This window comes from Hemiscyllium ocellatum, chromosome 13, assembly GCF_020745735.1.
Source record: "Hemiscyllium ocellatum isolate sHemOce1 chromosome 13, sHemOce1.pat.X.cur, whole genome shotgun sequence".
NCBI lineage: Eukaryota > Metazoa > Chordata > Chondrichthyes > Orectolobiformes > Hemiscylliidae > Hemiscyllium > Hemiscyllium ocellatum.
Window position 1 is genome coordinate 74,715,929 of NC_083413.1, and position 14,066 is coordinate 74,729,994.

A 14,066-nucleotide genomic window follows, 5' to 3' on the forward strand; every position below is an offset into this window, starting at 1 on the left:
AGTATTGGACTGGGGTGACAAAGTTTAAAAATCACACAACATCAGGTTATGGTCCAACAGGTTTATTTGGAAGTACTAGCTTTCAGAGTGCTGCTCCTTCACCTGATGAAGTAGTGGCGCTCCGAAAACTAATGCTTCCAAATAAACCTGTTTGGACTATAACCTGGTGTTGTGTGATTCTTAACTAAGTGTAGGAATGCATGAGTACAGTGAAAAGTGTACACAAAATTGCCATTCTCTGGCACAATGTTGATTACAAAACCAGAATTAATCAAAAAACAGAAATAGAAGAGAGCCAAAAGGTAAAAAAAAAAGAAATGACCTGATCTCAAAGTCTAAGCCTTATCTCCATAATGGTATTTGGAGCAGGCACTCAGGCCTAACTACAGGCTGGAGTCTCGGTCAGCCACATACTGATCACTGATGGGAAATGCTGAGGCTGCCCCCGTTGCTTCCGATTACTGGAGAAGCTTTACCACCGCAGACAGCACCGAGTGCCAGGAGGAGCTATGTTCTTGCAGTCGCTGCTGTTGCCAGCTTTTACAAATCGAAACAGAAATCATACTTTGTAAACCACTTTTTCTTATCCAATATACTTATTTTTAATTTTTAGGTACATGCTAGTTATTACCCTTTGCATCAATATGTTAATGGGATATCACTGCCACTGCATATGCTCCTGTGTGTCTAGGCGCTAATTAAGTTCTGCAGAGTCAGATCATATGTGCATACGGGACCTTGATGATCACAATTTGTTAGCTCTCTATCAATACCATGCTCTTCATGACCTGAAAATACTTGATGAAACAGTGTAAAGGAGACTTTGTTCTTTACCTAACTAGTGCCATATTGATTAGTAGTGTTTTGTGCAACATTGGAACTATATACCATGGTGAGATAGAGAAACTTTAGATCAATTGCATTTGCTCAGCCCTCCTGTAAAGTTCTACTCAGTCATAGGTTGTGGACTTTTCCAAGTAGCTGCATATCTTATTCAATGATTAATTCAGATAGAGCAGGAATTGATCCTGTCTGCTTTGGTTTCACCACTTATTTTAACAGCAAAATGTAGAGCAGATTAATGTTAGTCCTTGCCTGTAAAATAACTAATGCTTATTAACCAAATAATTAATGGCTTCTAACACATGCAACCTCCTCAGTCCCCTTATTACTGAGAAACTTTAAAGGAAGAGAAAATATGGGTCTTTGATTTACATTCCAAAGACAACATGAATTAAAAAGACAAAATACTGATTTTGAAACCCTGGCCAGACAAAGTCCAACTCAATGAGTGGGAATCATGAAGTTAATGTTGATTTGTAAGTGCTTACTGTTACATTGAAGTTCTATGCTTTTCTAATATTGCAATATTTCAGTGAGAATATGTTTACCTTGCAACAGCAGCTGGGAAGTTGCGAAAACCTGTATTAGGTTTCTGGATTTCTCTTTCTGGCTTTTGTAATCTCTTTGCAAGCCTTGCTCCAACCACTTTTAACTATTTGATTCTTCATGATTGCAAATATTTTTTTAACTGTTTCCTTTCTTTTCATGTGACTAACAAGAAATTTGAAACTTTGAAACTGAGTCAACATCAAGCGCTCACAGATTAGGTAATGTTGGATCCTGACCATGTTCCATCCATCCACAATGCCCCTTTACGTATTTGTTTGTCAGGCATATCACCAGTTAGTTATAGACCAAAGTTTTCCTTTCAAACACTCCAAAATGTTGCTTCACCAATCACTCCCAAATTAATTGTGGCAATGTCCGATATAAGTTATGTATCAACAGTAGCTCAACGTGGTAGTACTCTGATCTCTGTGTCAGGAAACTCTGGGTTAAAGTTCCATATAGGAACTGAGCACGTACAACATGGCTGACACTCCAACACATAACACTGAAAGAGAGTGCATTGTTGGAGCAGCTGTCTTTTGAATTAAATGTGAACCTGAGACATTATGTACCTTCAGGTGAATGTAAAAGATTCATGTCACTATTCTGAAGTGTAACAGGGGAACTGTCATAGAATCTCTATGTAGAGTTATAGAATCATACAGCGTGGATACAGACTCTTCAGTGCAACTTGTCCATGCTGACCAAGTTTCCCAAACTAAACTAGTTCCATTTGCCTGTGTTTAGCACATATCCCTTTCAATCTTTTCTATTCAAGTATTTACAGTGGAGGAGGATATGGAAGCTAGAGAACTTAGAGAAATAAATAGTGATATGTTGGAAGTGTCAATATTACACAGGAGAAAGTGCTAGATGTCTTCAAATGCATAAAGGTAGATAAGTCCTTGGGACCTGATCAGGTGTAGCTCAGGACGTTATGGGAAGCTAGGGAAGTGATTGATGGGCCTCTTGCTGAAATATTTATATCATTGATAGCAATGGATGAAGTACTGGAAGACTGAAGTGTGGCTAATGTGGTTCCATTATTTAAGAAAGGTCATAGAGTCAAAAAAGACATAGAACTATAGAGCGGTGAGGAGGGTAAGTTATTGAAGGGGATTTTGAGTGACAGGATTTGCATATATTTGAAAGGGCAAAGACTGATTAGGAATAGTGTGCATGGGAAATCATGTCTCATTAACTTGATTTGAGTTCTTTGAAGAAGTGACAAAGAAGATTGATGAAGGCAGAGTGGTGAGCATTTCTATATAGACTTTAGCAAGGCATTCAACAAGGTTACACATAGTAGATTGGTTAGCAAGGTTAGATCACGTGGAACCCAGGGAGAGCTAGCCACTCAGATACAAAACTGGCTTGAAGGTGAGAGACAGAGAATGGTGGTGGTGGGTAGCTTTTCAGACTGGAGGCCTGTGACCAGCGGTTAGACTTAAGGGTCGGTGCTGGGTCAATAGCTTTTTGTCATTTATGTAAATTAGTTGGGTGTGAATATAGGAGAAACGGTGAGTGTAGGAGAAATTAGTGGTGTAGGAGACAGTGAAGAGAGTTGTTCCAGAGTACAACGGGATTTTGATCAGATGGGCGAAGGAGTGACAGATGGAGTCCAACCTAGGCAAATCTGAGGTGCTACACCCTGGCAAGGCAAGTTGTAATCGTAGGGTCCTGGGGATTGTTACTGAACAAAGAGCACCTGGGATGCAGGTCCACAGTCCCTTGAAAGTAGAGTCACACGCACGCGGGGTAGCGAAGGAAGTGCCTGGCAATTTCATTCCCACTGGTCAGTGCACTACATACAGGAGTAATGTGGAAATGGGCCATTCAGCCCATCGAGTCCACCTTACCCTCCGAAGAGTGGACTCACCCCCTCTACCCAATCACTGTTGTCCTGCTTTTCCCATGACTAATCTATCTAACCTACACATCCCTAGACACTATGGGAAATTTAGCATGGCCAGTCCACCTAACCTACACATCTTTGGACTAAGGGAGGAAAGCAGAATGCCCAGAGGAAGCCCAAGCAGACAGCCTGGTTAATAGTTTATCCCAAACAATATGATAGAAACAATTACCTTGTCACTGCCACAGTATTATTTATGGGAACTAAATGTGTTCTGGAGGAGAAAGTGAGATCTGCAGATGCTGGAGATCAGAGTCAAGAGTGTGGTGCTGGAAAAGCACAGCAGGTTAGGCAGCATCCAAGGGGGAGGAGAATCGACATTTCGGGCATAAGCCCTTCATCAAGGGCTTATGCCCGAAATGTCGATTCTCCTCCCCCTTGGATGCTGCCTGACCTGATGTGCTTTTCCAGCACCACACTCTAAACTAATTGTGTTCAGACCCAGGTTTGGTTAATTACAGCAGAGACTACAATTCAAAAATTGGAGTTTGTTAGCTGATTTGGCTGGAGATGTTGGCTCATGATGCAAACTGACTTCTCAGGAAAGATCACTAGACTCAAAACATTAATTCTGGTTTCTCTTCACAGATGCTATCAGACCTGCTGAGAGTTTCCAGCAATGCCTGTTTTTGTTTCAGATTTACAGCAACTGCAGTTCTTTCCATTTGTATTTAATGTAAGATCAATTAATGTTTGGACAGAGGACACTATGAATGCTGTTACTTCTCAGTCTTGTTCTTCACCTGAGGTATGGTGATCTTCAGGTTAAACCCACCAACAGTCAACTCTCTAATGAGACAGGAGACTTGTGGGACTGTGGCAACTTTTCCTTTATGCTTAAAAGTATCTCACCAGTCGTAAAACACTTTGAGGTGTCCGGTCATCATGCAAAACACTATATAAATGCACGTCTTTTTTAAAAGCTCTTTATATGTTGTGATATCAGGTTGCTTCATTGTACAAATTTGATAAAACCCATTTCACCCAATTCCCTAATCCTGGCTGGAATGCACCAATGTGGTATCTTCATTTCCAACATTTCCAACATCAGCTGATCCACTAACACTATGAGTGACATTATTAATTTGATGTGGATGTGCCAGTGTTGGATTGGCGTGGACAAAGTTAAAAATCACACAACACCAGGTTATAGTCCAACAGGTTTATTTGAAAGTGCAAGCCTTCAGAATGCTGGTCCTTTAATATGAATTTGTTGGGCTATAACCTGGTGTTGTGTTATTTTTAACATTGTTAATTTGTTCATAGTTTTGTGCTGTGGGTCAATATCTGTCAACTCTGGATAGAGATTGCTTCCAACTTCGATTGGACTGAGACAGAGAGAATAGAGGGAAGAATGTTTCTTCTCAATGCTATGAGTTTGGTTGGAACCCATGTCCCAAGGACACACCATACATGCAGAGTTACTTTTCGTCAGTACTGGAAATGAGAGCCCCGAGAAGAAAAACAGAGAGGTGGAAACAAGGCAAAATGAAGGAAGTAACGATTTGTGGAAAATGAGAGAGAAATCTATTTGCAAACTAAATAAATAATTTCTAAGCTGATGATTAAGTGAACTTTGAACTTCACTAAAGACAGAGAAAAATTAGTAAATGTGAATAAAATGAGTAGCTGAATAAACTAAACAAAACAAAAAGCTTTTAAGACCAAGTAACAAGTTCAGATAAAGGTGAAATCAGCTCAGATTGAAATATAGAAAATGTGAGTGATGGAAAACAATTTATTTGAATGCCCAAACAACATTACTTTTAAGGACTGTCTGATTTTTCTGATTTGAGCAATAGGCAAACAAATGCTTGCGACCCCACTTCTTTTTCTGCAATAATGTTAGGTTAACAAAGTTTTATTTGAGTATATCAGAAGTGGGCTGAGTTTTGGTAAATCCTCTTGTGAAATAGAACCCAAACAAACCAATGACAGTCTTATCTATCATTCTGCTCACGTAGTCATTTCTAGACATTATAAAGGAGACAGAGAGCACAGAAATCCTATCACAAGCCTTCGCTGGTTTGTGACAGAAGTCCCACTCCTCTGTTCTTCAATCCACAGTTTGGCAAGATGACTTCTCTGCATGCTGCTTTGCTCTTGGGAATTATTTGTGAGTATTAAACTTAACTGTTCTAAGAGAATTTATGTGAAGTCAGCTTTCCCAAATGTATCACTTATTTTTAAATACATTTATTTTTAACTTTTATTTTGAAATAAAATTTGCTCTAATTCAGATTCAACTTAGGGCAGGTTTTTATTATGGAAAAAGATCCATGGTAAATTCACTAGGGATTTTAAAAGTATCATCAATTATAAAAATATTACTTGCAACTGAGAGGATAGGCTTAAAAATGAATGTCAAAATATTGCTGTTAAAGTGAATAGCAGAAAAGATATAAAAAGTCCTAATTCTTTACTTATAATTTGACAATGAATCCCAGTAAATGTATTTGGGAAATAGACTTTGTAGATTCTGACTGAAATTATTTAAAGTATAATTAGACTGTAAAGAACTATAATATAGAATGAAAGTTTTCAAAATCAGTTATTGTTGTTTTTTTAGTGTCAATATATTCTCACACTTATTAAAATGCAACTGAACAAGATAATTCTGCCTTGTTCTGTGTAACATAATTATAGAAAGAATTTAGATTTTTCTTTATAGCATTGTTAACATAGACGTAGTCATGCTAAATTTACTAGAGATATGCCTTCCCAAGTTCTACCTCCTTGCTTCTCTTTAATCTGTATTCCTTGTTTATGACCCGGTTATGAAAGTGTGGTATATGTCAATGCCACAAATGTACACTCTGACATATTGCACTTTTTAACCTCCTAATCCTGGGTCTAAGGATTGACTTGCAAGATGTCCACTACTTTCTGATTGTAGTGAAGTCCAATTTTTACTTGAAGCATGTAACAATATTGAGGAAAAGTATCCAAAAGAAGCATTCCATAATTTGTAATGGAGCTAGTTTATGGCAGGCAGTATTGTTAGGATTTCCATGCTGAGTATGGTCCTCATTTTGGCAGAGAACATTTAAATGATACCGAAGCCCGAAAGCCAGCTGGGGTCATGGGTAAATCTCTGGTGCGTGAAAGTCATGCATCTCAGATTTAAAAACAAAGGCCATACATTTGCCACTTCTGCACTCAACAGCTCATACCCCTCTCCAATTAAATGGCCACATTGTAATAGGCTCCAAAGTACAGACACACAGGCCTAAGGCTTATAGGGTGGGGTTTTCGGTAGTAATGTCAATGTTTCAAGATTGACTACACATTATAGAAATCACTCATCTCTCATTTCTCTGAAATTCAAAACACAATTGGGGAATTTCTAGCAGCAAAACTCAATGCTCATGGTCAGTTTTATGCCTGGGACTCAAGTTGTAAAAGCAACCTATAGATTTAAAAAATGAGATGGAGAAAACTAAAGGAGAAATAATTGTTTAAGGATTGACAGTGTCGCATTCATTTTTTTTTCAACTGCTAAATTGATGGACAAATCTTGAATGTAGTGGACAGGAAATGTGATATGTTAGTAGAATCAAAAATAAGGCATTCAAAGTTCATGCCTGGAACCTTGATTTGGCCTGAATGCAGCTATTGAAGAGCAGCCTGTATTTAGGAAAATAAGGTTGATGTGTTCAAAAGGGCCACACCAGAAAGGTAAGTTTTTTTTAAAAAAAAGAGGAACATCCTTAGAGACAGAAGTTACAGGAGTGTTTTTGTAACTTCCCTTCAGCAACTTCAGCAACTTTTCCCTTGCCCCTCCTTTACGAGCTGCTCCTACCAACCCTTCCCTAATTGTCCACACTCTAGTTATATCCCTTAAATCACCCCTCATTTGCCTTTCCATCTTGATGACCTCCTCTTCTTGATTATCCTACCCACTACCCTCCCTCTTTTTCTGGTGACTCCCTATTTTATGTTACTTTCGATTTCCCGTCAGAAACTGTCAGGATACACTGTTTGAAATTGGAATTCCCTTTACCAGTGAATTGCCTTTGACCAGCAAGTTCCTACAGCTCACCACTTAAGTTAGGCTCAAGGCCAGGTTTGACTCAGGCCCACCAGTTTTTAGCCAGCAGTTTATAGCACAGAGATATGCACTCATATTGCAGGTTTCACCACTCAAAAGTTTCCAAATGTGTTTTACACCTAATTATGCACTTCGTAGTGTAGTCACTGTTGCAACAGCTAATCTCAACACAGCAAGTTCTCACAAGTAGCAATATGTTGATGAGATGAGAAACCCTTTAGGGTTGTTGATTGAGGGGTAAATATTGACTCAGACTTTAATTCCCCTGCTTTTCTCATGGGATCTTTTGTACCAACTTCAGAAGGATCACCTTGGTTTATCTGAAAAATAGCACCTCTGACAGTACATCCTTTGTAATGCATTGGAGTGTCAGCTTAGGCTTTCAGTGTTCAATTCAAGTAGAGGGATTAACCCTGTGCCAATGCATGAATGGATTTCTAGGCCTGCAAAAGATTGGATGAAGAGATGCATTCAAGGAAGCAAATTACTACTAGATATCTCTAGGGCAAATAGGGATGGGCAGCAAATTGGCCCAACCAGTGATACATATTCCCGAAATGAATAAAATAAATGTACACACATATATCGAAAAAAATAATTTATTTTTGGTGACAAATATAGACTGACATTCAATGCACACGTATCATTCATGTTTGCTGAACAAAAGGCAAATGAGTAATGAAGCAAAATCATACACATGGACTAATTACCAACTAGTGATAAAGGCAAAAGTAATTTCTAATCAAAACAAGATTCAGACACCAAAATGCATAGAATTATAGAAACTGAGAATGGAGATAGAGCCAAATGAACGAGACATATACTTCTTTATCTTCTGCCACTTCAGACAACTAGGAAACATACTTTTACTGGGCATTGCTGGTGTCACAGGTTAAGTGGTTGATAACCGGTTTTGTACATTTGATGCCAATGACTGACTGATTATACAGCATAACTTGTTTAATGACACCCCTAGATATACCAGCCACAATGGCAATTCACTACTCACACCGGACATAGCATTTATTTTCTCAACAACCAATTGTTTCTCAACAACATTGGATTTCCATTTTTCAGCAGTTACATTTTGCAGTAACAAATTAAATAGAATCACAAAAAATATACAGGATGGGAATAGAACATTCATCCTGATTGTTCTGAATTGCCTACAAGTCTGTCTCTATTCTATCAGCCTCAGTTCAACCTTTCTGCATATTTTTCTATTCCTTTATTTCTAATGTACTCATCCAATTTTCTTTTAAATGGCTCTAAATTACTTATATTAATCATTTCCTATGGTTGCAAGTACCAGAGTCTAACTATTTTCTTGTGAGGAAAATGTCTCCTTATTTCCCGATTGAATTTATTTGTAACTATCTTGTATTTATTGGCCTGATTGTGGATTCTTCCTAAAATGGAAATATCTACTCTGACCAACATATTCGTAACTTTTCATGGCCTCTATGAGGTCAACACCATATCAGCTCCCTCCTGCAGAACAAAATCCTAAAGATCTTTAATCTCAGTTCCAGGGCTATAATAATAATTCCTTGTTGCGTTTTTTCTTGATGCTGCCATGTCCTATTTATAAATGGCATATAGCTCAGCTAAGGTGCAATTCATGTTTGAAATAATTTCACTACATTTAATGAGTTTGGAGAAGATTTTCTCTAAACATATAAATAGAAAGAGGGCCATAACACCAGTGTTTCACCGGAGGCTCACTGATGATGTAACATAGTATGGTGAAGAAACGTCTGAAAACGAACCTTCCAGCTCAGTGAGCAAACTTACATTTAAATTCTATATCCCTAGAAAAGTTCCAGTGTTCTGGAAGTAATTTTGTTTCTCAACCTGTGTTTTTGATTTTTAATCTTTTATTTATCCATTTCCCCAAATCCCTTTGCAATATTACTTTCTTTCTAAGATGTCGGTTATCTTTCTGTTTCTTATCCCATATTGTGTCACCTCACATTTATCAAAGTTAGAAGCCACATGTAACTGCCTATTCTGCAAGTTTTCTAATATCTTCTTGTATAATGTTCATAATACATGAAAAATTCTAGATAAGGTTCAAGGGAGGGGTGGACTCAGCAACGGTTATTAAAGTTTCCAGAACAAGTAATAGGACAGAGAATAAAGCAAGGGTCAGGAATGTAACCTCATGCACAATTGATAAGGGGAAAACGATGAGAAGGGAGGGCAGTCAATGCAGGACTGAGGATGTTGTACTTAAATGTATGCAGCATATAAAACAAAGTAAATGTGCTTGTAGTGCAGTTTGAAATTGGCATGCACAATGTTGTGGGAATTACAGAGACATAGCTGCAGGATGTTCAGGGCTGGGAACTAAATATCCAAGGAAAGGACAGGTAGTGGGGCAGCGTTGCCTTGTAGTAAGAAATGAAATTAAATCAATAGCAAGTGACATAGAGTAGAGTTGAGGAATGCAAAGAGAAAAAGATCCTAGTGAGAGTTACGTACAGGATGTGGGGAGGAAAGCAAATCAGAAGGTAGAAAAGGCATGTAAGAAAGACACTATTACTATAATAATGGAGGACTTAAATATGCAGGTGGACTAGGAAAAATAGGCTGTTATTGGATCTGAAGAAAAATAATTGGTGGAAAGTCTAAGTGTTTTTTTTTGAGCAGCTTGTGGTAGAGTCCACAAGGGAACAGGCAATCTGGATTTGGTGAGGTGTAATGATGCAGACTTGATTAGGGAGCTTAAGGTGAAAGAATCCCTTGGGGGCAGTCACCACAATGTGATGGATTCACTCTGCGATTTGAGAAGGAGAAACTCAAATCAGATGTAATGGTATTATAACTGAGTAAAGGTAACTACAAAGACATGAGGGAGGAGCTGGCCAGAGTTCATTTGAAGAGGAGCCTAGCAGGGATGACAGTGGAGCAGTGATGGCAGGCGTTTCTGGGGGAGATCTAGAGGCATAGCAGAAATTCATCTCAAGGAAGAAGAAAAATACTAAGGGAGGATGAGGAAAACATGACTGATAAGGGAAGCAAAAGAAGGCACTTACAATGTGGTGAAGATTAATGGGACTCCTTTAAAACCAGCAGAGGATAAGTAAAAAATCAATAAGCAGACAGAAGGTGAAACATGAGAATAAGCTACCTAGTAATATAAAAGAAGGCTGCAAGGTTTTTTGTCGAAATCTAAAATTAAGAGGGAGGCAAGAGTGGATATTAGAAAATGAGACTGCAGAAGTAGTAATTGGGAACAAAGAAATGGCTGAGGAATTGAATAGGTACTTTGCATCAGTTTTCATGGTGGAAGACGCCAACAGTATACCAGAACTTCAAGAGAGTCAGGAACAAAGGAGAGTGTGGTGGCCATCACTAAGGACAAGGTGCCGTGGAAGCTGAAAGTTCAGAACATAGATAAATCACCTGGACCAGACTACTGATCAGCACTCTAAAGGAGGTAGCTGAGGAGATTGTAGAGGCATTTTGGTGATCTTTCAGGGGTCACTGGGGGTTGTCAGGGAAGTCACAAAGGACTGGAAAATAGCTAATGTAACACCCCTGTTTAAAAATGGAGGAAGTTGGAAGACAGGAAACTATGGCCAGTTAGCTTGATTTTGATCTATGGTAAAATTTTAGACTCCATTACTAAGGATGAGATTGTGGAGTACTTGAAAATGCATGGTAAAATAGGGCTGAGTCTGCATGGTTTCATCAAGGGGAGGTCATGCCTGACAAATCTGTTAAAATTCTTAGATGAGTTAATGAGCAAGTTAGGCAAAGGAGAGTGGACGTGATCTATTTGAATTTCCAAAAGGCCTTTGACAAGGTGCTGCACAGGAGGCTGCTAAATAAGGGGAAAAGTACTGGCATGAATAGAAGATTTGCTGATTGACAGAAGACAGAGAATAGGGATAAAGGGATCTTTTTCCAGATGGCAGCTGGTGACAAATGGAGTTCTGCAGGGGTCAGTGTTGGGACCACAACTATTCATGTTTTGCATTAATGATTTGGATGAAGGAACTGAGAGCATTGTTGCCAAGTTTGCAGATGACCCAGGGATGGGTACAGGGACAGGTTAACATAGAACATAGAAAAATACAGCGCAGTACAGGCCCTTTGGCCCTCGATGTTGCGCCGATCCAAGCCCACCTAACCTACACTAGCCCACTATCCTCCATATACCTATCCAATGCCCGTTTAAATGCCCAGAAAGAGGGAGAGTCCACCACTGCTACTGGCAGGGCATTCCATGAACTCACGACTCGCTGAGTAAAGAATCTACCCCTAACACCTGTCCTATACCTACCACCCCTTAATTTAAAGCTATGCCCCCTCGAAATAGCTGACTCCATACGTGGAAAAACCATGGTCAACCCCATCTAAATCCCTAATCATCTTGTACACCTTTATCAAGTCACCCCTAAACCTTCTTTTCTCCAATGAAAACAGCCCCAAGTGCTTCAGCCTTTCCTCATACGATCTTCCTACCATACCAGGCAACATCCTGGTAATCCTCCTCTGCACCCGTTCCAGTGCCTCCACATCCTTCCTATAGTATGGCGACCAAAACTGCACACAATACTCCAGATGCGGCCGCACCAGAGTCTTATACAACTGCAACATGGCCTCAGGACTCCAGAACTCAATTCCTCTACCAATAAAAGCCAGTATGCCATATGCCTTCTTCACAGCACTATTCACCTGGGTGGCAACCTTCAGAGATCTGTGTACATGGACACCAAGATCCCTCTGTTCATCCACACTACCAAATATCCTACCATTAGCCCAGTACCTCATCTTCAAGTGTGAATCACTTCACACTTACCTACATTGATCTCCATTTGCCACCTTTCTGCCCAGCTGTGCAGCTTATCTATATCCCGCTGTAACCTGCCACATCCTTCCTCACTGTCAACAACTCCACTGACTTTCGTATAATCTGCAAACTTGCTCATCCAATCTTCTAGCCCCTCCTCCAGGTCATTTATAAAAATGACAAACAGCAATGGTCCCAAAACAGATCCTTGCGGAACACCGCTAGTAACTGCACTCCAAGATGAACCTTTGCCATCAACTACTACCCTCTGTCTTCCAGCCAGCCAATTCCTAATCCAAACCTCCAACGCACTCTCAATGCCATACCTCCGTATTTTTTGCAGGTTGTATTGAGAAAGGGGAAAGCTGCAGGCAGACTTAGGCTAGAAGACTGGGTAAGGAGGTGACGGATGGAATACAATATGGGAAAGTGTGACGTTACACATTTTGGTATGAAGAATGGAGGCATAGACTATTTTCTAAAGTGGAAAGTGTTTTGAAGTTTGAAGCACAAAGGGGCTTAGGAATCAAAGTTCAGGATTCTCTTAAGGTTAACATATAGGTTAATTAGGAAAGCTAATGCAATGTTAGCATTCATTTCAAGAGGGCTAGGATACAAAAGCAGAGATGTACTGCTGATTAAGGCTCTGGTCAGACTGTATTTGAAATATTATGAGCAGTTTTGGATTTCATACCTAAGGAAGGATATGCTGGCATTAAAGGGGGTCTTGAGGAGGTTTAGCAGAATGATCCTGGGGATGATAGGTTTGTCATATGAGGTGCAGTGAGGACTCTAGCTCTGTACTTGATGGAGTTTAAAGGGATAGAGGCATCTGATTGAAACTTACAGAATACCGAGAAGTCTGGATAGAGTGGATGTGGAGAAGATGTCTCCATGAGTAAGGCAAACTAGGACTCGTGCTTCAAAGTGAAGTGACAACCCTTTAGAAATGAACTGAGGAGGAATTTCTTCAGCCAGAGTGTGGTTAATCTGTGGATCCCATTGCTGCAGAAGGCTGTGGAGGCCAAGCCGTTCATCTATTTAAGACGAGGTAGATGGGTTCTTGATGAGTAAGGGGATCAAGGGCTACAGGGAGAAGGCAGGAGAATGAGGTTGAGAAACATATCAGCCACGATCAAATGGTGGAGCAGACTTGATGGGATGAATGGTTTAATTCTGCTCCTATATCTTATTGTCTTATATCTTATAGATCTTATATTGCATCTATTCTCAGAATTTACAATATGCTGCAGATGTGTGTGACATCTGCAAAATTTTAGACTTAAATCATGTAGTGAATGAGCAGCCATCCCAGAATTGATTCCTGTAGAACATTTTTTTAAACCTTTCTTCAATCTAGATAACTACTCTCTGTTTCTACTCTCTGTTTTATATTTTCTGAGCCCATGCATGTTCAAAAAATAAACTGCATTAAAATCATTTGATTAAAGGTCAAAGGCTATGCAATTATTGTCACTTACTGAACTTTCCAATTTCTTTATCAGGATATTTTGTCTGCAGTCTTCTTGTCAAGCTTAGCTTTCTGAAATTTGATAGCTCTTCAAATATCAGGGTTTTATGAGCTTTAGCGATAACAATTTATGTTTTTGTAATGTTAAAGCGTTTTCTAAATTTATATTAGTGCTGTTGGTAGGCTAGTGGGGAGGTATGAGGAAAAATAATTTTATATCTATCCCTGGACAAAGGTCCTTGGTTTGCGTGATTTCAAATGGGGCACTCCCAAATTATTTTGCTTCCAAATGAGAAAGAGAGGACTTGTCTCCCCCTCTTCTGTCATTGCCCCCTTCACCTCGGAGAGTCACAGGCTTAACACAATGGAACCCTTCCCTTGTGGATACCTTTCTCAGTTCCAATGTAATTATATTTTAAAGGGAGTCAACATAGCC

The 14,066-nt window shown here is 39.4% G+C and overlaps 1 protein-coding gene across 1 annotated transcript in view; it reads left to right on the forward strand.

Moving 5' to 3' along the window:
- Positions 1 to 5,337: 5,337 nt before the first annotated feature.
- Positions 5,338 to 14,066, forward strand: part of LOC132821366 (uncharacterized) — a 120,215-nt gene continuing 111,486 nt past the window's right edge. The window contains exon 1 of the mRNA XM_060833948.1: positions 5,338 to 5,423. Within this exon, the coding sequence (XP_060689931.1) occupies positions 5,384 to 5,423 (40 nt within the window). The 5' untranslated portion in view covers positions 5,338 to 5,383. The remainder of the gene's footprint in view (positions 5,424 to 14,066) is intronic.